At 31.3% G+C, this 22,241-nt stretch overlaps 2 protein-coding genes across 3 annotated transcripts; both read right to left on the reverse strand.

The window, feature by feature from the left end:
* Nucleotides 1–5,090: 5,090 nt before the first annotated feature.
* Nucleotides 5,091–8,752, reverse strand: LOC114424290 (NAC domain-containing protein 76-like). Its single transcript, XM_028391131.1, has 4 exons — nucleotides 8,542–8,752; nucleotides 6,947–7,147; nucleotides 6,315–6,586; nucleotides 5,091–5,796 (listed from the first exon to the last, which is right to left on the reverse strand). The coding sequence occupies exons 2-4, from the start codon at nucleotides 7,113–7,115 to the stop codon at nucleotides 5,251–5,253; spliced, it is 987 nt and encodes a 328-aa protein (XP_028246932.1). The 5' UTR covers nucleotides 7,116–7,147; nucleotides 8,542–8,752; the 3' UTR covers nucleotides 5,091–5,250.
* Nucleotides 8,753–16,165: 7,413 nt separating this feature from the next.
* Nucleotides 16,166–22,177, reverse strand: LOC114422042 (probable polyamine aminopropyl transferase). Of its 2 annotated transcripts, none has more exons than XM_028388218.1 (8): nucleotides 21,776–22,171; nucleotides 21,519–21,571; nucleotides 20,408–20,467; nucleotides 20,217–20,294; nucleotides 18,663–18,792; nucleotides 18,292–18,344; nucleotides 17,309–17,491; nucleotides 16,166–16,561 (listed from the first exon to the last, which is right to left on the reverse strand). In XM_028388218.1, the coding sequence occupies exons 1-8, from the start codon at nucleotides 22,104–22,106 to the stop codon at nucleotides 16,424–16,426; spliced, it is 1,026 nt and encodes a 341-aa protein (XP_028244019.1). In that variant the 5' UTR covers nucleotides 22,107–22,171; the 3' UTR covers nucleotides 16,166–16,423. The 2 variants fall into 2 exon arrangements, with proteins under 2 accessions (XP_028244019.1, XP_028244020.1); XM_028388219.1 differs by having other exon boundaries at nucleotides 16,393–16,561; nucleotides 17,281–17,491; nucleotides 21,776–22,177.
* Between the last annotated feature and the right edge of the window lie 64 nt (nucleotides 22,178–22,241).

Consider the following 22,241-nt stretch of genomic DNA (forward strand, 5'->3'; position numbering starts at 1 on the left):
TTCTTAAAGATCGAATACAAACAAATTCTACAAAACCACATATGTGTAATTAAACGAAAGTTGGAATATATTGCCCTATAAGTCTAAAGCATCAGGCTCAAAAAGACAAAATTTGATAATTCAGATATTCTCATACTAACTTTTGTATAGTTTTTTTTTTTTCTAAAGCAAGAAGCCCTCATAGCAAAAAAAAAAAAGAAATCAAACATGTCGCGGATTGAGTTTTGCCTCAAGGCAAAAATCATTGAAATGTTTTACCTCTCCAATAAAATCTTTTTCATATTATATCACTGATTTAAAAATGATAAAATTAAACATGTGGCATGTCGGGTCAATTTGCTTAACCTATCATTTTGTAAGTAGGAATTCATATACTATTCTTGGTCTTATATATAAAAAACTAATTATTTTAATTTATCAAGATCAATAAAAGTGATGAGATGGATTGATTTATCATAAATTTTAATTTTATACAAAGATTATCTATGACATTAAATGATTTAAGAAATGATTATTTTTTAAATCCAATAAATGAGTATGACTTATTTGTTGATAGCTTAATAAATATACAAAAAAAAAGAATATATATCATTATTAGATCCTACAATTAATTATAAGTAAGAAAAATGTTAATAATTAAGAAAAAAATGTTATCTTTTATTTCTTAGAACCTGGGATAATATTATATATCAATCCGCTTACCCTGTCTTATATAATCCACGTTAAGAAGGATCAAAGGAAAAATGAGCTAACCTCTGGAATATTTTTATTTTTAATTTTAAGTTTATGATGATTATGACTTAAAGTTAAATCATATTATTTCTTAATTTAAACTCTCGTTCACAATATATTTTTTCCCATTAATTATTTTTCTTAAAAAATATCATACTGGTTTTTTTTACACTTTTTTCTATTATTATTTTGTATATTTTTAATTTCTTATATGTTTAAACAAACTGAGACCCGCCAACCTGTATAATAAAACGATATTATAAAAAGAAAAAACGAGATGAATTTATCTTTCCAATTCATTTTCAAATCCAAGTTAGCCCGTACCTTCCTTTTTCTTTGGTAGGGAAGCTTTAACATTCTATTCATCCTATTTTTTCTTTCTTTCTTTCTTGTTCAATAAAGTATATACATTCCGAATAGGTCTCAAAATATCTTTCTCCTATATTCAATTTAACTTGTGGCTGTGGCTATGTTCGTTTTAACGTTGTTCACTGCCCCTCCATGGCCAGTTTGAACACGTCTGTTAGCTAGTTTCATTCGTTTATTATATCAAAGTAAAAGTTATCGTAGAAGTACAATGTTTAATTTTAATGATAAGTATTATTAGTGGCTAATGTATCATTGTTATTTGGCCTATCTAACCATGAATAATACATTAATTTTTTATTATTTCTGAAATTAATTATGTATGCATTTTCTTAGAATTCTCCATAATTTTTCTCTTTTATAATATATACCTCTTATATTTTTCTTAATTCTATATATAGTGTTTAAAATTTCATATATAATTTCTCCCAATTATTATTTTTTATTTTATATATTTTTCCCAACTTTAAAAATATTGTTTCAATAAACAAAATTTTGTTTGTTAATATCAAAGTAATTTGTAAATTCTAGCAATTACTAAAAATATCACGATGTTGATAAAAATCAACTAATCAAATAGGTTTCATTTTGTTTTAAAGTTGAGTAGACACACATAATTTAATTAGTGTATGTTTGGACTGGACACACAATTTATATAGGGTGTGTTGTTTGGACTGATGGCAAGTAACTCATCATAAATTTTGAAAGCAACAAATAATTACTTTTTTGGTGATTTAATCATGATTTTGTATGAGTCACCATATATAGGTTTTTTTTATCACTAAACCAAGCACATTATATAATGGTTAACGTTTATTAATTCTTCTTACTCTCCCACACACTTGAAACCTCATGATCTCTCACACGCACACACTAAGAAACTCATAATTTGTGTGTTTTAATTTTGACTATTTATTATGATATTGAATGATTAATATGCATACATGCAATTTTATATGAATGGTCATAATTAATAGTTTAATGTGAAAACAACACGCGTGTGTTTTAATATTTATTTTGACACAGAATATGAAAGATGCAAATTTGAACACTATAACTGTATACCAATGGTCATAATTAAGGTTGATGTACTTCAATTCGCCTCCTTCTTTAGATTATTTAATTTTTTATTTAACCACTGAAACAGAAGTTGATTGACCGCTTTGTTATAATTATCGTATGATTAATAAGCAGTTGTCAGATAGGTCACTACATAGGTCACTGCTTAAGAAATTATGTTAATTAATATGAAACTATCGTATAGACACCCGGCTAGTGATTATTTATTGTTGTTGGCCATTAATACTAATTCACTATAAACCTTTGTTAAGACTTATGCTGTGACCTAATTAAGCAACTCTCCCCTAAAACAAAAGCTTATGCACCTTGATCTTCTATCTTCTAAGTAAGATTTTTTGTGCTTTTAGCATTTTTTTAAATTCCAACTGATCAACACTAATGGTCCAGCTAGACCACTAGTTGAATTATAAACTATATATAAAGGGATAACAAATAATAATAATCGTCCTACAAAGGCTTCCTAGTACTACTTTTACATAATTTATGTGGCTTTGCTTATTGATTAGTTCTTAGTGATACGTTTTATTTATCTTTCGGATTGAGGATGTTTCAGTTTTAGAATACATGATAATGATATTGAGATTCTCTAGTATTACACGTTTTCTTATTTATAAAGATATAGATGGAGACCTTTGGGCCAATATAAATTAAATGTACCAGAATACAAATTAAAGCCACCATATTCTTTATATAAGGCATTAGCATATCCACTCCTCTCATGAAAAATCAAAACTTCTAGCAGCCGCTACTAGGCCCAGTTAAGATTGAATCCCAAAAAAGGAGTGGTACAGATTATTTCAGTTGTTTGTCTCTAAAATTGATGATATGCTTGAAAAACATTTTTGCTGAGTCACTCAGAATTAGTGTAACGTCGTGTCTTCTTTGTACGAATAGATGGAGTTTTCATCAGCGTGCTTAGACCACTGCATATTTAATCAACATAAGTGATTAATCTGATTATCATGTTAAAATTAAATTGTTAGGATATTATTTGAATTTGATTTTTTACCAAAATAATTATTGTTTCATTGAACTTTAAATTAATTAGAGTCTGATTTTTTTTTAAAAAATAAATCTCCTATTCGATAAGCACAAGGTCCAGGTCCAGGACAATGTTACTTGGATACATATTGTTAATCATAATTCCACCTGTTTTTTTTTGGTTTTTGTCTTCTTTTTTTTTTATCATTGTCACTTTCGAAATGGACTGACATATTCTTCCATATTAGTAAAATATAGAAGATATAAATACAAGCTATGGTTGCCTGCAGGTTAGTTATATGGTTTATTTATTTTGATAAGCGAAGAATGTAAATATAGAGAGCAAGCACTACGGGTGCACTAATATCAACCCAAAAAATACAGATTTAGTAGTATAACTATTCAACTACACCTATAGTGTGTTTGTATACGAGGATTCTCACATTTAATTTTTTTTTTTATTCTAACAGTAGGTAAGTTAATACGACAATAAAACTTACTTAGAAAGCTTAAGATAGAGTACCCTTGAAATTTTCTTTCTGGATTTAAAAAATTTGCTAAAAATATAAGACTTCTTATAATGAGAAAAAAAAAACTATAAATATAGAGTGTACATACATGTTAGAAATTTCATAGGAAATTTCATATGAAACGTAGATTGCCACCCTCCGCATCGATAAAAGATGTGAAGATTCAACTTCTTCAAAGTATCTCCATGTGATTATTGTAGTTCAGGTGTTATTCCAAACACACTCATAGACCATAAAAGAGGTGATGTGCCACTTTTTTAAGTCATTGTGTGACCATTTTTTATGTGTAATTATATATACTACTAAAATATATAGTTCTCATTTCTCACTTGATATGTTCCACTTATATAATGGATGACTGTATGAGAGTATTTTATTAATGAGATCTATAAATGTAGATCATACAATCATATATGAAAGATCATTATTATAAGTGGATGGTTATATAATTACTTTAAAAAAATCATGTATATTTTTCTTTTAATATATTGAACATTAAAATATGATTTCATGGTCTATATTTATAGTTTTCTTTTATAACAACAATTAAGTGTTTTCATTGGAGTCACTCTGTATGCACATATTAAATAAGAACTCGTTTTATTGTGATAAATGAGAAATGAAAATATAAACCGTTATACCATATTTCAATGAGAAAGCTAAATAAAGAAATACATAATTTTTCAAGTAATTATGTGACTAACAATTAACTTTTCATTTTCATTATCTTTGTTTGTTATACTTATATACAGTTCAGATTTATAGCTAGTTTTCATTCGTGCGTGTGTGTTTGGATGTATTTACCTTCCTATATCTAATAATTAATTAAGTTTTTTCTAATTGTTATCGGCACGCCGTATATTTTGGACTAATTAAGTTGGCATATTATATTATAAACAAATGGATCGGTATTGTTTTTCTGATTCATCTAAACTTATTTGAGCATTATCTGAAATTTCAGGCCCTTGTTAGAGGAGGAAGGTGGGAAGAAAAGCTTTAGATGGTGATTTGGAATGCTGTACTTTGGTCCCTATATATGGTCACTTTGGAATGGAATTAATTTTTCAGAATGGTAGGTGACTTCTTTATGGTGATGGATTTGAGGTTAGGTCATGTCATATAGGTTTGGTGCTAGAATGAGAAAGGGTACCCCCCTCCCTTTAATCTCAAATTGATGTATGGGTTAGAATATAGTTTCATGGGTAGGATAAGAAGTGTGTTTTTAGTTTGTAGATATATAGATGATTATTGAGGCCGTTGTGCTCTGTATAATATATCTCACTTATAAAAAATAATTTATGTGTAGCAAGGGGAATTAGGGTACCTCATGCACTGAGATATTTCGTGATAGCTAGCATGCTATTAAATACCTAATTAAACGAAAAAGATCATAGCCATATATATATACAATTGATACCCAAGTAAAAGATAAATTAATGAGTTGAATCTCAATAATGAGTATCTAACAAGATGTTACATATTACACATACTTAGCAACCAAATATTTCTCACCTCATGATCACATTAGGTATAATAACACATTCAAATGCAATATCCCTTCCTACTTGGAAAATTTCATGATATCATGGGTGGTGTCACAGCCAAGGTAATGAAATGGGAATTTCTGAGCTGAAGTTCCCACACTTGCACCTTGATGATGAGTAGGAGGGTTACATTTGCTTTGATCCATGCCATGGTGTGATGCTAGTAGCTTGTCCAAGAAAGACCAGTCACCACTGAACCTCTCTCCTTGTTGTTGTTGCTGCTGCATGAGATTAAGTCCACAGCCAGTAGTGGTTGTGAGCCTCAGGAGGTTTTGAGAGCACTGAAGGATGTCCATGGCATTCATAGATGAGGCCAAGGAAGAATTTGTGGGTGGTGCAACTGCTGATTCTTGACTGAACAACTGTGGGAGATGCATTGTCCCATCGAAGTTGTAGTGATCATAGAGTCCTTGTTGCATGTGATGATGCTTTGGCTCTAGGACCTGGCAATGACCACTTGCTCTCATATGGGTGGTTAAGTGCTCTTCTTCTTCAATTTCTTGCTGGAAACCTCGGTTTTGGCTTTTCTTTTTGAACACCCTGCATACCACCCACCCATCTTCCTACAAGAAACACACGAGAACACTTTGTCATTATATCTGGCTATTAAGTTGGATCCACAGGACCCATTATTTGAATTATATGTGATATACAGTCATACAGGTAATATAATGTGATAAAAAAAGAGAGATAAAGAAAAATTATGAGTGTTAATCAGGTGTTTGGAAAAGTGGGATGCTAAAAAATCATTGCTCTCACAAATATAATATTGCCATGTTTCACTAAAGAATATAATGGACTTGTTTCAAAATCCTTAACTTAAAGGATGTTCGAAAGTTTTTAATTACAAAGTTTATTTGGATTTTCAAAATGGGATTCATGACCTTCTTTGTAAACTATTTTTAACATATTTCAATCATATTTAACTGTCAAGATTATGAACAAGCTTTCATTAAAATAAATTCTTATTAAATAAATACTTAAGTAAGTTTTTTTCATTCATCAAAATGTGCCCTTAATCTAAAGATCAAGAGAATGAACATATATAGTTTAAGTGTATGTGTATGTATAGTTTTCTCACTTGAATATCAGCATCATCTTCATCAAGGCGATACTCATGCATGATCCAATCAGTCTTTTGGCCATGAGGAGCACGACCAGTGTAGAAAACTAGGGTTTTCCTCATGCCAATCCTCTTGGAATTAGTGTGGTATATGGCCTTGTCCCTCCCAGTTGCTTTCCAAAACCCAGCTGTAGTTGCTCGGTTTGTTCTGGTTCCTGTTGGGTACTTCTTGTCCTTGTGGCTGAAGAAATACCACTCATTCTGAGGCCCTGACCCAATCCTACACTTATCTGCAAAGAAGCACCAATATATGTTAACTAGTTCATGTTACAAAAACTCAAGAAGCATTATAACCTTCATAGTTAACAAATATTTTTGTCTTTCTTTCCATCCTAATAAAACCCTAGATAGAATTAAGAATAGTGCAAAGACAAGGATATATCATATATGCATGATTTTATGACTTTATCTGTATTAATTTAAGTATATTATGAGCTTGTTTGGATACAAAATTAGAAGTGTTTTTAAGAGTTTTTCTATTGAAAAAAGTTTATATTTGTAGCAGAGAAGCTACTTCTGTATCATAACATTATGTGGTAATGAAATATAGACCAACTATATATCTCTTTTATTATGAATGTGTTGTGTACCATTGAGGTCCCAAGGCTCAAGTTTGTTGAGATCTACTTCTCTTATGACATCAAGATCAATGGCTTCATAAGAAACTTTCTTCCTCAGGTAATAGTAGAGAAGCTCCTCATCAGTAGGGTGGAACCTGAAGCCCGGAGGAACTGTTAACTGTCCATTGCCTGGCATCATTTTGTACTCTGCAGTGTTTTTGACTCTGCTACCTGAACAAAAAAAAGAGAAAGATCCAATTGTATTATTAAGATGATGATTAAACAATTTAATTTGATATAAAATTACATATATTAATTAAATCAGGGGTACGTGGCTTGCTTATGGAAGGGTAGATGAAAAAGTTTTATTCTCATGAAAGGTATGAAAATACTAGTAGTCCATGAAGTAGAAATTAAAAATGATGGCCAAAGATTGATAATCTCGAGATCATGTAAGTTCTTCTTCATATTCACTGTCACAAAGGTACTTTATGACCATAAAATAAATAAACTAAACATGGAGGAACATTGAAGATTATATAATATTCTCCAAGACCATTGTTTAGCTACATTCCTATATATATGTAAACCAGAATTTTGTGGATAAAAAATCAAAGACAAAAAAGTAGAAGAGTAGTACAAATCATAAATTTATATATACAAAGGAAATTAATGGGTATGTTGGATGTAAAAGTAAAACCTTCTCCATGCATAATAGGAGACATTTCCTGACACGAGGAATCTAAATCTGAGTGCTAACCCTAAGAAGAATCTAAAAGAAAAGCTAGATAGTTAACTTTTCACGACCATGTCCCTGGTTGTTGAGCAGTTTCAGTTTCAGAATATCTAAACCTTTTTATATATTCCATGATGTTGAACTGCTTACAGATTATTAGAACAGTAACAAGAACAAAAAATTGTCCATGCTTCGTTCCCTCTAGTTACATCACTATGTAGTATATACTTTAGAACACAGTTCCTTAGAAACAGCAGAAAGAGAGGAATATGTATGCTCATATCCAAGGATTGGTTCAAACAAATAAAAACAATTCGTTTCCACCAAGTGTTACGTGCATGATCGAAAGGATTAAGCATAGTTCCAAGAAGAAAAATGAAAGAGAAAAAGATGGAAAAGTTATCAGTCTTCATCTTGATATGGTTTTGTATGCAACTATGTGTCAAAAACGTTCAATATATATATATATATATATATATAACTTCATTAACTGATAACTAAGTTGAATGAAATTAATTAAAGGGAGAAGTGAAGAACCAAAAGGCACACAAATCAAACCGTCGTTGCTTCTCTCCTAACATCTAAAATTTTCTGTTTGAAACACAAACACACACACACAAACATATCTTTTTCAAATTAACCTAGTTAAAACAAGAGCTACATGAAAGAAAAATTTATGAATTAAGCAAAGATAAAAATTATAATCAAGAACTACTAAAAGATCCAAAAAGGGTTTCTGAAATTATGTAATAAAGCAAGGAGCAAAGAAAAGAAGCCAGGAGAAAACGAAAAATAGAAAAAAGAAAAAGAAAATAAGCTAAGAAAGCAAAAAGGTTTCATGACACACAAAGAAGTGATGCCAAAAAGAAGAGAACAAAAGCAAACAAACCTTTTGTGATACGCAAAAAATGAAACCCTCTCTAAGGACAAAGGAAAGCAGACAAAGAACAACTACACAGGAAAACACAGACAGATTGGAGGAGTCTTTGGTTGCACTGTTTCTTAGCTTCAAGGGCACGGACGTGGGTTTTAAGAGAGAATGAGAGAGAGAAAGAGAGATTAGTGGATCAATGCAAATATTGCTAGCTTCACAAACAAGGACTGACAACCAAGAATGGGCGCAGAAATATATAAAAACTATACTTTTATTTTAGTTTAGTTACATATTTACCTGAAGCAAAATGAAGAATAATTAAATAAATTATTAAGTACACTGAGAGCTAGCTAGCTGTGTTATGACTTATGATGATATCAGAAATGCACATTATTAATAAGAAGCAATTGAAGGAGCTTGTTCATGACACCATTTGGCCCATGTTATGTTATAAACTTTCAAGTGGGTAGTTTATTTTGTATATAATACATATATAGACATAGTATGCATTGTATGGGTAAGAATAATACACAAAATAGGCTTTGGTAAATGTCCGTTGAATGGGAGACCTTCCTCCCATGTTTCGCGTCATTACAATGAAGAAAATATGCTTAACTATCAATTGCTAATCTAATATAGCCACAGTAACTTCATTTGGTTTTTTCCTCATTTTCCTTTTTTTTTATATATATATGTTTGTTTTGAGGCAAATTCTTCACTTTTATGAACAGTGAATTTAAAAGAAAAGGGTAGTTTTTGTTTTATTGTTGTATATATTTTTATGCTTTAATTTAATTACAAGATGAAAATGTATCGGTCTCTGATCACTAGTACTCTCACGCGGATTAGTCAAAGTCAAAGAAGAATGATACAGATCGAGGGCATTTTCTGCTCATTCCAATATTCCTAATACATGCATCTTAATGTAATTATATAATATAATAACTATTCTAACAAGACTATATATAATTACACATACGTTATTATATAAAAAAATGTTATTATTTTCCAAATACTATCATGATTCACAAGTCCAAACTATATCCTAGAACCTGTACAAGTGAGCGTGTGCTTTCTTTTCGGCCGGTTTAATTAAGCCAGTTAAGAGCTAGCTATGTATATCTATATATTTTAATTTATACTTATGATAATTAATTACTCTATAAATGTATTTAGCGTTTTGTAAAGCTGCAGTCAACTAATCAAAGGATGAGGATCCAGCGGCTATCCTTGAATCATGTTAATAAAAGTGAAGAATTTGCATCAAATTCAGTGTAAGTGTCAAACTTAGGAGTTCCAAGTCTACCAATGTGTATATATAGTCGTTATTCTCTGGCAAGCAAAGAGCATACGCAATATTAGTTAATTGATTAGTTAATTACCAATTTAAATCTTTTGGGTTATTGGGATGCAGCTTACCTATGGATGGTGCATCATGATTCCGGATCCTAGGCGGTAACAATAATAGATGAATTAATTAAGCTAAAGCAAGCTAAACAAAAATGACCATTTAAGCCCCCACAAATTTCATAAATTAATTTTCTACCTAGTTTGTGTAATTTTGCCCTAATTATTGCTCTTTTAACCTCTATTTTTGCTTATTTTCTGGCTGGTTTATACTTTATATTTTAATTGCTATGTTCCATTGAAAAAGATGGCAAACTTTGGTGGTTACTTGAGACCACATTTGTTTGCTAGTACACAATAAATGGATACATAACATGTCCTTGACCACACCTTTGTCTTGAAATTTTTTCTGATCCAAAGATGTGTATTACCTTTTGTCATACATGCTGACCGCATCTAACGATCACATATAATTTTAACCATATAACAACACACCTTGTTTAGCATATATGTATCCGAAATGAAGCAGAAAATATGTTGTGAAAGGCAACAAATTGTCTGTATATATGCCAAACATCTCTATCATCTTTAATTTTTTTTAATTTTTTTTATATAGACAAGCACTTTGGTTCTGTTAATACTTATTGTCAAGAGGCTCGCAATATCTTAAAGTGGGTCATGTGGAATTTTTTTCTCATAATTTTTCTAATACCATTGTGAACAGATTGCTCACTTTGGCTGCATCGAAATATTTGGACTATAATTCCTCCCTCCCTCTCTCAAAAACAAAGACACACACACACACACAAAATGTATAAATAAATAAATTTAACTTGATTTTTCATGGTATATATTTGACAATTTTAGCTTTCGAGAAAATAAAATAAAATGGTTCTTATTATTTTTATTTTTGTGTAATTTCTTTTCGTGACACGATGAGATTGCATAAAAAGTAAAATAACTATTCGCATCCCATTAAAATTACCAATTTCGTTAGTAATTGCTTAAGTATATTTTATATTTCTGAAATTCTAATGTGGGGTCAGGTGGATATAATAATAGTCCCAAAATGTCACAAGGATGGGGATGGGGTTTGCCATTGTATTATTTGCAGAAACTTATAAGAATGAAAGGTTAAAAAAATAAGAAAAATAAAAAAAGAGGGTATAAGAGAGAAAGCAAAATTCCTTAAAGTCCGTGGCTTATACACGTGCTGATCCAACATAGAATACACAATTCAAGGTCTCGGTCACATAAATCCTCATAACAAAATAGGTGCAAAACCGGGATCTGGAAGGCTTTGTTTCAGTGACTGATCTCACACTCACAAAATTCACCAAAGGGATTCCTACGCAACCTCCCCACTCTTATTGCACATGAAAAATAAACTCACACTATGCTACTTAGCTGGTCAACCACGCAGATGAACGTAATGAATGAATCAAATCAAAACCCCCCTCATTATTATTAAGACATTGGCCTCTCTTTAAAACCCATCTCTATTAATTCCTAGCTACCAATTTATTGAATCATTTATAACCATTTTATCTAGCTTCATGTTAATTGTAAATAATATACTATACTATGTACACATGCATCTTGCTTGCTAGGGCTGGTGCCGTTACCTTTACGAACACTACATAACATTAATATTTTTGGCTTAATTAAGAGATATGGGAATCCTATGCATGCCCTCGTCTGGTGTAGGTGTGAATGGCGTTGAGGGGTACACGTTCTTGATTCAAAGGACAACTATACATAACTAGTTCTTGCTGTGAAGAATGAGTACAATGGATACCTAGCTAGTTTGAATTTGGATATTTGATGCGTGGTGAATGCAGGTGCATGTCATTGTGTCAAATGAGCGGGTTGAAGAAATTTTGAGCTGTATTATGATTAAGTTGAAAATAAATTATTGATTCATATATATATATATATATATATATATATGATCCATTAATAATGTATTAAAAAATCTAATTCTTCTAAGATTCATTTGATTAAGAAAAATTCAACCTACTAATAATTTTTTATGACAGATATTCAATCCATTCATTTAAAGTATACAATATTATTTTTTATTTTTTAAAATTAATTTTATAATATAAAGTTCAATATATATAGACACATTTTTATATCTAAATTCCGTGAAAATTAGAACTTAATTGTCCCTTAAAAGCTTGTGCTCAACGAATGAACTTTGGATTTACTTCACCCCATAAATTATAAAAGTATATTAGATGATTCAATCCAATCAATCCATTTTTTTTAACTAGATGGACCGAATTGGTTGGATTTATACATAATTGGATGTTTTTTTTTATTGACAAATTTTAATTGTTAGTTTTTAATATAATGTTAATGAGAATGGTTTGAATCTGTAATTTTTTTTTTCAATCATCAAGTCAATCTTATATTTTATATAATGAATGGTTAATAATAAAGAAATGAAATTTTCACTCCTAGCTGAATGATATTTTTCATAATGACATAGTTGTTGAACAAAATGATGTACAATACTTCCATGAGTACAATACAATAATGACTATATATATAAACGCTTAAAAAACCATCATGTACCCTTTTTTATATATAAGCAAAGACACATGATTATAATTGATATAATAAGCGGTCAAGCTTAGCACAAAATGTGTCAGAAGCCGGCAACAAAAAAGATCAGAGTTCAGGGATACAATCCTAAAAAAGACTGTCATGTACTAACAATTTAGTATATATTGTATTAGTCTATTTTAGTATTTTGTATTAGGCTTTCTTATTAGTATAGTCATTATCTAACATAAATCATATTATTAATATAGACTTCACACGCTTATACTAACAAATGCATGTCTTAATAGAGAATTTTATTTGGTATAAAAAATTTGATATATATTATCAGTCTTGCAACAATAATACATGCATTTAAAAATATTTAAATTATTAATCAGTACATCAAATGTTAATACTTAATACAATACATATATATCGTATTATTAGTATAGATCTGTAAGGGTTATACTAACAATTTATGTTTTATTAAGTTACGAAAATTAATTAATTTCTATTATACAAAAAGTCTTATAAATGGTGACAATTTTAATGCCTAACGTTTTTTGTCAATTAGTAAGGACACAACTAATAAAAAAACACAAGATAACTCAGATTAATATTAAGATCTATGTTAAAGTCGGTGTTAAAGTTATTTTAAAAATATCTTTAACTGTGATTAGTTGCGATGTAAGTTTACACTATATACTCGTGTGAAAATTGATCAAAATAACATAGTCCTCGTCAGCATAGAGTTGAATTTCTTGAAAATCACTTGGATACAAGTTGATGTTTTCTTCCTCAATAGTAGAGAAGTGTAGCTGCTAATTACAATGCAACCAACCATGCCATAAGTTACAATAATAACAATATTATAATGCATCTCAAACTACCAAATTGATATGCATGCTTTGGTGGCATGGATAAGTTGGAGCTGCCAGAACGCTAGCACCTCATGAACCAGTTTTTGCGCTATGTATAGTAAACAAAAATCCAAAAAAGGTATAGAGCGCCGCTTCTTGACTTAGTTTTTGGAGACATTAAAATTGAAAACCGTATTCTCAATCTCATTTTACACTTGGTTTCTTCCCGGATTTTCGCACTCATCATATTGCAAATAAGCACATGTTTGACTCAGATTGAACACTCTATTGAAAGACTTAATTAGTCCCCTTAATTCTGATCATAACTTACTAATTTTCTCTGAAGCTCAAACCTGAATAATTTTCTCTTAGACATTGTGTTTGGATTAAAAAATTTAGACTGTCAGTGAACTTTATGTATATGCATGGTACCACCTGTGCAATATTATGCTATAGTCTTTATGTTAATTAAGAATCTTTAGAACAATTTGACACCTGATTTGACTTTATTTTATTTTTTTTATAAGCAAATAATTATATTGATAAAGTTAAAAGGTAGATTTGAATCACATTCGTGAAAGATAAATATCAGTCAATAATCATGAAACAAATAATATATGTAGTGTAAAAAAAAAAAAACTCTAACCAATCACATTTACTTTTGTCCACACCAGAAGAACAATCCGTTATGAAGACTCCAAAACAAAGATTGGGCTTTGCTTTTGCTCATCCAAAAAATTAAACACCTGATTGGATCACAGTCAGGGATGGATTTAGGTGATGGGCAAGCATTGCCTCTCATGATTCGATAGAAGTTTGATTATTGCTATATAAATTTTCATGAAATGAAAATTTGTGAGAGTCTATCTTTCTCTAGATGCATGCCTGCCTACCATCACTGAAGAAGATGAAGTGAATGACAAACATGCAAATCATAATGATCATTATCAAGACTTATGGGAGAATATTCCTATCTAATTACGTTATATATAAATAATGTTTATGCTATATTGTATAATGTAATCATTTTTCAGTATATTTATTTTTGTATTTACAATTTATTAATTTTGTATACTTGCAATTGACCTTAATTGTTTTTTTTTTTGTTTGAATAGGCACATGACGAGCTCCCCTCCTCCCAAGCTAGCTACTTCACAATCTACGGTAAAGAGGACTAAACAATCCACACAACTCAGAAGATTGACTATTAGGCGCTTAGATGAAGAGGTTATTAGTTCATGTTGATCAGAAAACTTCAAGTCCTTATAAAACTAAATTCAAGACCTATTTGGGAGGTCATTGATCGAAAAAAAAGGCTTGTATTTTGCATCGTAATCAGGACATTTGTTATAAGTTGAGAACATGATTTGGGAGGACATTCTAGTATTTCCACTAAACTCTTTATGTTATGGTAATTTGATGTACTTAACATGCATATTCTTGGTATTCACTAATTCTTAAGTAACATTTTGTAATGAAGGAACACTTTGAAATTTCAAATGCTAGGAGGAAGATCATTTTATTGGTGAGAATGAGATGGAGGTCATTCAAGTCAAAACTGACCACGCATAAGGCATTTGCAAAAGGCAAAGTGATGACGAGACTCCTTGTAAAAAGTATGGTATTAAGGAGGACAAGGGGAACAAATGTTGCGAAAGACGTAGAGACCCGACCATTTTGGAAGATTAGTTGTGGTTGTTGTTTTTGAAATTGACATTTTTAATTTATTTAAGTATTTTATTGAAATTGTGTCTAATGTCTCACAAGATATCAGAAAAGATGGCTCAGACAATCCTGAAAAAGAACATCAACACCATATATTTTTCGTGGGAGTTATAACTTTCTTGAGGAAAAAAACATGGATGAGAAGCAAAAGAGACAATAGGAGCAAGCATCCCAGTCTAGGAGTGAAGCAATTGTTGACCCTCCATTCCTCCTTCACAAAATCTGGAGTGAAAGTTGGTTTGTACAAAACCATCTGGGTAGATGACATCTAAGGCAGCACGCCAGGTTGCTAAAAATATTGTTAAGTTATTTTTTAGTTGGTTGCAAGATTTATTGGAAGAGTAGTGCATATAGGGTAGCTTAATTTTTACCTTGCCTGGGGAACAACTTCGGTACTCAGATTCATGGCGACCAGTTTAATTGAATCCCTTGTGCTGGCACTATTATCCTTTCTTTGGTCTCAAATATAAGAAAAAAATGTTTAAATAGAAAAGTTAGTTAATCACATTTGATTGCATCAATTTCAATTAAAAAATAATTTTTTTCTCAACTTATCATTTATTATTGGAACTTGATATCAAAGATAAGAAAAAACCATTGAAACTAGCACCTCAATTAAAAGAAGGATAATTTTGAGATATATTAATGAAGGTAAAACTAGTTGAAATTTTGTTATATTTAAGATTAAAAAAATGTGTTTTTCTTATATTTGAGAACAAAGGATTCAAGCAAATTCCATTGGTAAAGACTCCTTCAGTTCAGTTACTATCACACTTATGATTGGCCTTCAGTCGTGATTTGGAGACACACAAGTCGTTGCTATTTCCATTGCCTTCCAAACTGAGTTACTATCAAAATCTCCTTCTAACTGAGTCAACAATGGCCTTGATATCTCCTTTTGCCATCAAGGAGCTAACCCATTGACTTATATGAATCTTTTCTTGATTCCTTGCTATCACCGGTTGACTTGTGATTATCTCCAAAAGAGCAACACCAAAGCTATAAACATCACTCTTATCTGTTAATCTATTGGTTTTGTAGTACCTGCAAGATAATATATGTAACTCAATTTTATTGTCACCATTTCTGGACATAAAACCACTATTGGTTGGGAATGAGAGTTTTAAGGAAGCGTTTGTTTCATGGTATCGTAAAGGTTTCCCGAGAATGTGAGCTTGGAAATATTATATTTCCATGTTTGGTATAAGTTTTAAAAAAAACATTCACAGGAATACAAAATCTTCATATTTACTCCTACTTTGTTTCACATTCCCATGATAAAAGGTGACTATCTTGATTCCCATGGGAATGAAAGTTACTATTTTGAGTAACTACTAACATTGTTTCACATTTCTCTCTTCAAAACATATTTTACATTAGCTGTAAAGAGGTAAGATCAAATCCTAGAAACCAGCTCACAAGGTTCTCCAGTTCTTCACACTTTTGCTCAGTGGAGAAGGGACACTAGCAGACCAAGAGTCCAGATCAGGCAAAGGTCCTGTAAGTGCCATAAAATTTTCACCATTTTCCTTTGGCATTCTCTTCCAACTTACCTAAGAAATTCAAAACACAAACTGTAAGCATCAGTGCAACAGGTATTCATAAAAGAAATGACAAATTTTCAATGCAATATTTAATTAATTTTTAAATTAAAAATTGAAAATGACCCAATAATAAACAATGAGCACTAATACAATTGCAGCACTGCTACTTTGCTTTTTTATCTTGATATCCTACATGGCTTTTAATCTTGAAATAGAAACTCTCTTCTAAATAAATTTGTAAATACTTGAATTAAAAAAATTAATTTAGCATTTTACACATTGATAGGTACACTGAACTTCACTTGAGGAGTCACATCTCAAATCATGCATGCCAGATTACACCAGAAGTGTAGGTATTTGATAGCAAATATCTTTCTTCTTTGCATTAGTGTAACTTAATCTCCACAGAATATAAAGTTCTTAGGTACAAAGAACCCTTGGTAGTTGATATCCTATCACCAATTCCCCATCTAAATGCAGCACTATTCCATGGACCATGCATCATAATCAACTTGAGAATTAAAACCCTGTATATTTATGCTATCTGGGTCAGGCACAATATCTAATGTGTTCATACATTTCAGAAACGTTCTGCACAGGAAGTACCTTGTATTTTTTTACTTTCTACTATTCTATAGCATATAAAGATTAAATGTTTTGATGAGCTGATCAGTTCAGAAAAGTACTATCATAGTGTAATGCATGGAGCAAAAGAAACAACAACAAACCCAATGCCATCAGCAACAGAAGCATTACTTGTCCAGGAAACGCTTTGGATAGTGCTTGCAATGCTGGATTTAATAACCATGATTCATCACTTGAAGTTTCTTGATCAGTACTTCCATCCACGGCACTTGGCCCCCCACCAACACCACCACAATTCACCATGAAGCGGCCATTGGCCATCAATCTCTCATGTAATTCCAACCAAGTACTAACCTGCCAAATGCATTAAGAACTCTGAAACATAATGCTACAATTTCTTGAGACAGTAAAAGTTAATTTTTTATTACTGTCCTCGGATTTCTCAAGAAAAAAGGCAACTTAATCAATTAAGCAGATCACTGCACGAATTCACTTGTATATAATTAAGAAATTTTCAATCTCAATCACTTGTACTTTAGAACATTTTAAGGATTAATTTCTGCTTTATGACTCCATGATCATCAGTTTAAAAAAAGTTTCATCTCAAGTTTATACAGGTTGTAGAAAAAGAATGTTGAAACAGAAATAGGGAAAGTAATGGAAGAACCAAAATAACTGTTTGTTAATTATAAGTTCTGATAGCATATTAGATTTTAGCTTAAAACCAATTGATACTAAGTAAAATTGTCCAACAGATATATAAGCTGCACATTGAGAATTGAGGCAGATGATGTAGGATTTCCTAACATCATGTTAAGAGATGCAAACAAAGACTCTGCACTTGAAAAACTTCGTGGAACCCTGTGCATGGTCATGTGAAGAACTCATAAGTATTCAAATTCCATTAACTTTTCTCTTTCTATGCCATATAAATGCAAAACCTGAACCATATTCTAAAGTATTAAAGAAATTTGGCAAGACTGAGTAAAAACATTAAAAAATGCCAATTGCCAATTCCATTTTATAATTTTTATTGGTGGAAGCATAAATTTGACAACTATTATGATAAAAACAAGATACACAATCTGTCATTTGACCAAGAAGAACTTCAAAATGATGTAGTACATGCCTGTCTTTGTGTAAAAAGTACATACCTCTTGCAACTGAGGCAAAACTTTTCCATCAGAGAACAAGTCAACTATAATGCCTGACAATTGCTCAAATATAAGTTGGCCAACAGTAACAGAATAATCTCCACTTTAAATAAATGAGGAAAAAAGGTTATTTTAATGGTGTATGATACTGCATAAATAAAGATGCGTCCAAATGATGAATTCAACCATGCATTGCTGCATCAATGTTTTCAATTAAATTGAGCTTCACTGTTCAATTAATTTCTTCACAAGTAGATGAAAACACAAACAAGGTACAGAGTTTCTTTTAATCAGAAGTATAGGTAGTAGAAAATACTTTCAACCAGCCAGGTATATACTAAAGTAGGCAATATGCAATGCGAATAACTCACCAGCATATCTTTGGTGAAAATCTTCTGAGGTAATGAAGACATCACCAATATGAACATTTAAAACACCACCATTGTCCGTTGTCTTTTCCAGATCAGATAGGCCAAAATAATCTCTTGCTTTATCGATCAACTAAAAGTTTTGGTTTTTCAAGATAAAATGGGTTAGAATGCATGCATCAAGGATCAAATCAATTTAGTAAATATGATAGTAGGATAACAAGGAATAAAATTTAATTGAAAGCATTTATCATATTGTTTTAAACAGAAAATAAATTTTCCATCTAGAATGTACTGAGATTTAGTAAGACTTTTTTGAATATATATAGAAAACAAATAAACATTAATAGATAAGGAGGGGGAAATACAAAGGATATGATATCCTCAAAAAGAAATCACAAAGTGGAGGAAAACAAAACAAAACAAAACCCCTATAGGAAAACACAAAACAAGCACATTTCAAAGGAAAACAGGAAAAGGAACTGCCCTAAATCCATATCCACAACAAAAAGGAAAAAGAAATTATAAAACAATCAAAACAACACTCTCTTTTCCTTTCAATGAAGAACAGAGTTTCCAAGCTAACCCAGTTAATCCTTGTAAATCCTTTAGGCCTTTCATAATCTACTGTTATTTCTAATCTTAGAATATCCTTTTATAATCTCAGCTCTTCTTCATTCTATAGGTATTTACTGAGAAAAACACCCTTACTTCCTATTGTAAGGTCCTACATTGATTATAATGCATTAAAAATAAAAATAGTAATAGTAATTAATGTAGCCTTGGAAATACTAGGATTTAATGTGGTGTCAGAAACCATATGATCCTAGGACATAGTTCAATTCTTATTTATTGTTCTTATAAATATAAACAATATGTATTCTTTCATGCATATAAGTATCAGTATGGTGAGTACAAATAAATAAGCAATTCATTCAAACTATTGCTATTTTTTTTCAACTCAGGATCAGAGCCAGAATAGGAAGTGTATTGAATTGGACCAGTACCAGAACCTTAAAGTGAGGATTTGGAATTGGCCTAACTCAACCCCAAATGTTAGCTCAGAAGGTGAGAATTCCCAGACCTTATAAGCTCTACTTTGGCCATATCTAATAAGTCAATGTGGGATCTCCACAACTACATGTGGTGTCACTTCTGGTTACCCATGATCAGCTATGAGAAAGTCTAGGGTCTACATAAGAGGTAGTTTGACTGATAACGAATTCTATTTCCAAAGCAATAGAGTACCACCATAATTCAAATTTACATCTCAATAATAGATTAAAAACCTCAATCATATACAAGTAGAAATGGGATGTTGCTTATTTTGTTTTAACTGGAAAGTTATCACTGACTATGGAGTTTCAATTTTGATAAGCAGGTTTCTGAAGAAATCATTGTTTCATTGAATTCACCAATGTTATTGACTATAGATCAATGAAGTAAAGATGTAAATTTAATACAGAAACTGATGCCACAACTAGCCAATGGGGTAAACCATAGAAACTTCATTTAAATTTATGAAAAATATAATTGCAGAAAAGAAGCTTATATTACAATTTGATCAATCTCCCAGCCATCAAGTTGCAGTGAAGGCCATAAGTCAAGCATCAGGTGAGCTGCAGTTCCACCGCCCTGAAGGATTTAAAAGTAGTATAATATTACTAACAAGATCACTGATATTTTAGAAATTCTATCCTGTAAATTCCCCAAGACAATAAGTGACATCTTAAAATTAAGTGAATTACCAAACCTAAGATTGCGATGGGACCTTTTGGAACAATGACTGGCAAGCTTGCAAATTCATCCTGTTTAATGCAACAAGTTCAGAAACCCCTGGCATGAACAATTGATCTAATAATGTGTACATAAATACAAAAGTACCTTGCTGTTGCATAACATTCAAGAAATGAAGTTAGGAATGATGGAACTTATGTACCTGTATTCACCCTAATACTCAAAGAATATGACAACCAAAGATAAAAATGAAAATGATTCTAAAATATGCAATTACTTTAAGCACAATGGCACCCCACATAGAAGTTTTGTATTAGCCTTGAGTAATTATGCATTTATACATGTTTCTGCATCTATACTTTATTAGTTTTACTAACTATATCAACTATATCGCATAGCTTTATTCACAAGAATGAAATAAATAACATTTTATTTAACACTACATGACTCAATGGCCATCTGATGGCGCTAGTTCAGCTGAGAAATGATTTAATTTAATTCTAGATAGGTTTCATTAGAAAATGAATACTAGATCAGAGGCCATGTTTGTGCTTCAATAAAATTGCATCACTGACAATGGAAGACAAACTTTCAGTTGTTAAACATGATATATTTGGCCTAAAAACCAGTTTAAAATCATCTTGACAATTATTTGCTGGTGTGTACCCTACGGTGCCATTCTCACCATTGATATAGGGCTTATACAGCTATGTCAACAAATTTTCTCAATTCGTAAACTCCAATGGAGTCAGATTACTAATTTGTATTTAAAATATGACAACGCCAAATCAATGAGGTAAGCTGAACATAGTAAAAACTTAAATGAAAAGCAACAGTAGTAGTTCTCAACCTTGAGAATGCAAGTCTACAAACTGCAAGCAAAATATGAACACAACTGTATACACTTCTTCCTACAATCAATTTGAGCATGAATTTGATATATGAACCACAGTTAGGAAATAATGTTCTTGACAATACATTAAACTTTCTTTCATACTTAACAATCCAAATATCATTATTTTAGCGGGAAAGATTTTTACTTTTAAAGAACATACACATAAAACACACGTCCATACAGTAATAAAAAAAAAAAAAAAAACAAAGTCAGAGTAGAATACACACCCAGTAAGAACCAGTCCATTTTTGTTCCTTGTAAAGAATGCTGTGAACACTATCTGCAACAAGAGAAACACAAATTCTGACACATCAGCCACCCTTGGCAAACTGCTGAAGGAAACTGTGATCACAAATAAAAAAATTACAAACAGTTACAAGGAAATGCAAGACCCCAGTTGACTACTTTTCAGACCCAGATGACCCATGAAGTCAAGTTTGAATTTTTAAACACAATTCAGACATAGTGACAGAGAAGGGAGTACAAGATGAATCAAGGAGCAGCATTCTGGACTTTGGGGTGTCCACTATGAGTATGTCATTGTAATCAGTTTTGAGAGCTGTGAGCACTTGAAAGTTCTCTTCTTCATCGGCTTCTACTTGTTGTTGTTGTTGTTGTTGGGCAGAAACAGAAAATGAGAAGTGTGCATTGGACTTTGAGTGATGATGGGTAGAGAGGAAAAGGGGGTGTTTTGGTGTTGAGCTGAGAGAGTGAGTTGAATCAATGGAAAAAGTAAAAGGCTTTAACTTGATTCCAATGGCCACATGGGGAAGAGGAGGCACGAATTTGGTTAACGGCAATGCACACCCTCTCATTGTGTTCCTTTGGTTCAGTGTCAAAGCCAATCCTAAGGGATAAGTCAACTCAACTGAGAACTCCTACTAGTCATATCCAAATTCCAAATCATTTCCCTCTTTTTGCATTTTTATTTTCACCTTTCTTGTTAGATA

The sequence above is a fragment of the Glycine soja genome, chromosome 8 (genome assembly GCF_004193775.1).
Source record: "Glycine soja cultivar W05 chromosome 8, ASM419377v2, whole genome shotgun sequence".
NCBI lineage: Eukaryota > Viridiplantae > Streptophyta > Magnoliopsida > Fabales > Fabaceae > Glycine > Glycine soja.

What these genes read in the sequence shown, in the direction of transcription:
- LOC114424290 (XM_028391131.1), bottom strand. Translation starts at nt 7,115, where the DNA reads ATGATGCCAGGCAATGGACAGTTAACAGTTCCTCCGGGCTTCAGGTTC. An exon ending in TGAGCCTTGGGACCTCAATG is followed by an intron (nt 6,587 to 6,946) that starts GTACACAACACA and finishes GCTTCTTTGCAG; the next exon opens with ATAAGTGTAGGATTGGGTCA. An exon ending in AAGATGATGCTGATATTCAA is followed by an intron (nt 5,797 to 6,314) that starts GTGAGAAAACTA and finishes TGTTTCTTGTAG; the next exon opens with GAAGATGGGTGGGTGGTATG.
- LOC114422042 (XM_028388218.1), bottom strand. Translation starts at nt 22,106, where the DNA reads ATGAGAGGGTGTGCATTGCCGTTAACCAAATTCGTGCCTCCTCTTCCC. An exon ending in TTTTGCCTCAGTTGCAAGAG is followed by an intron (nt 17,492 to 18,291) that starts GTATGTACTTTT and finishes TGCATTTGGCAG; the next exon opens with GTTAGTACTTGGTTGGAATT. An exon ending in CCAAAGCGTTTCCTGGACAA is followed by an intron (nt 16,562 to 17,308) that starts GTAATGCTTCTG and finishes TGAATTTCTTAG; the next exon opens with GTAAGTTGGAAGAGAATGCC.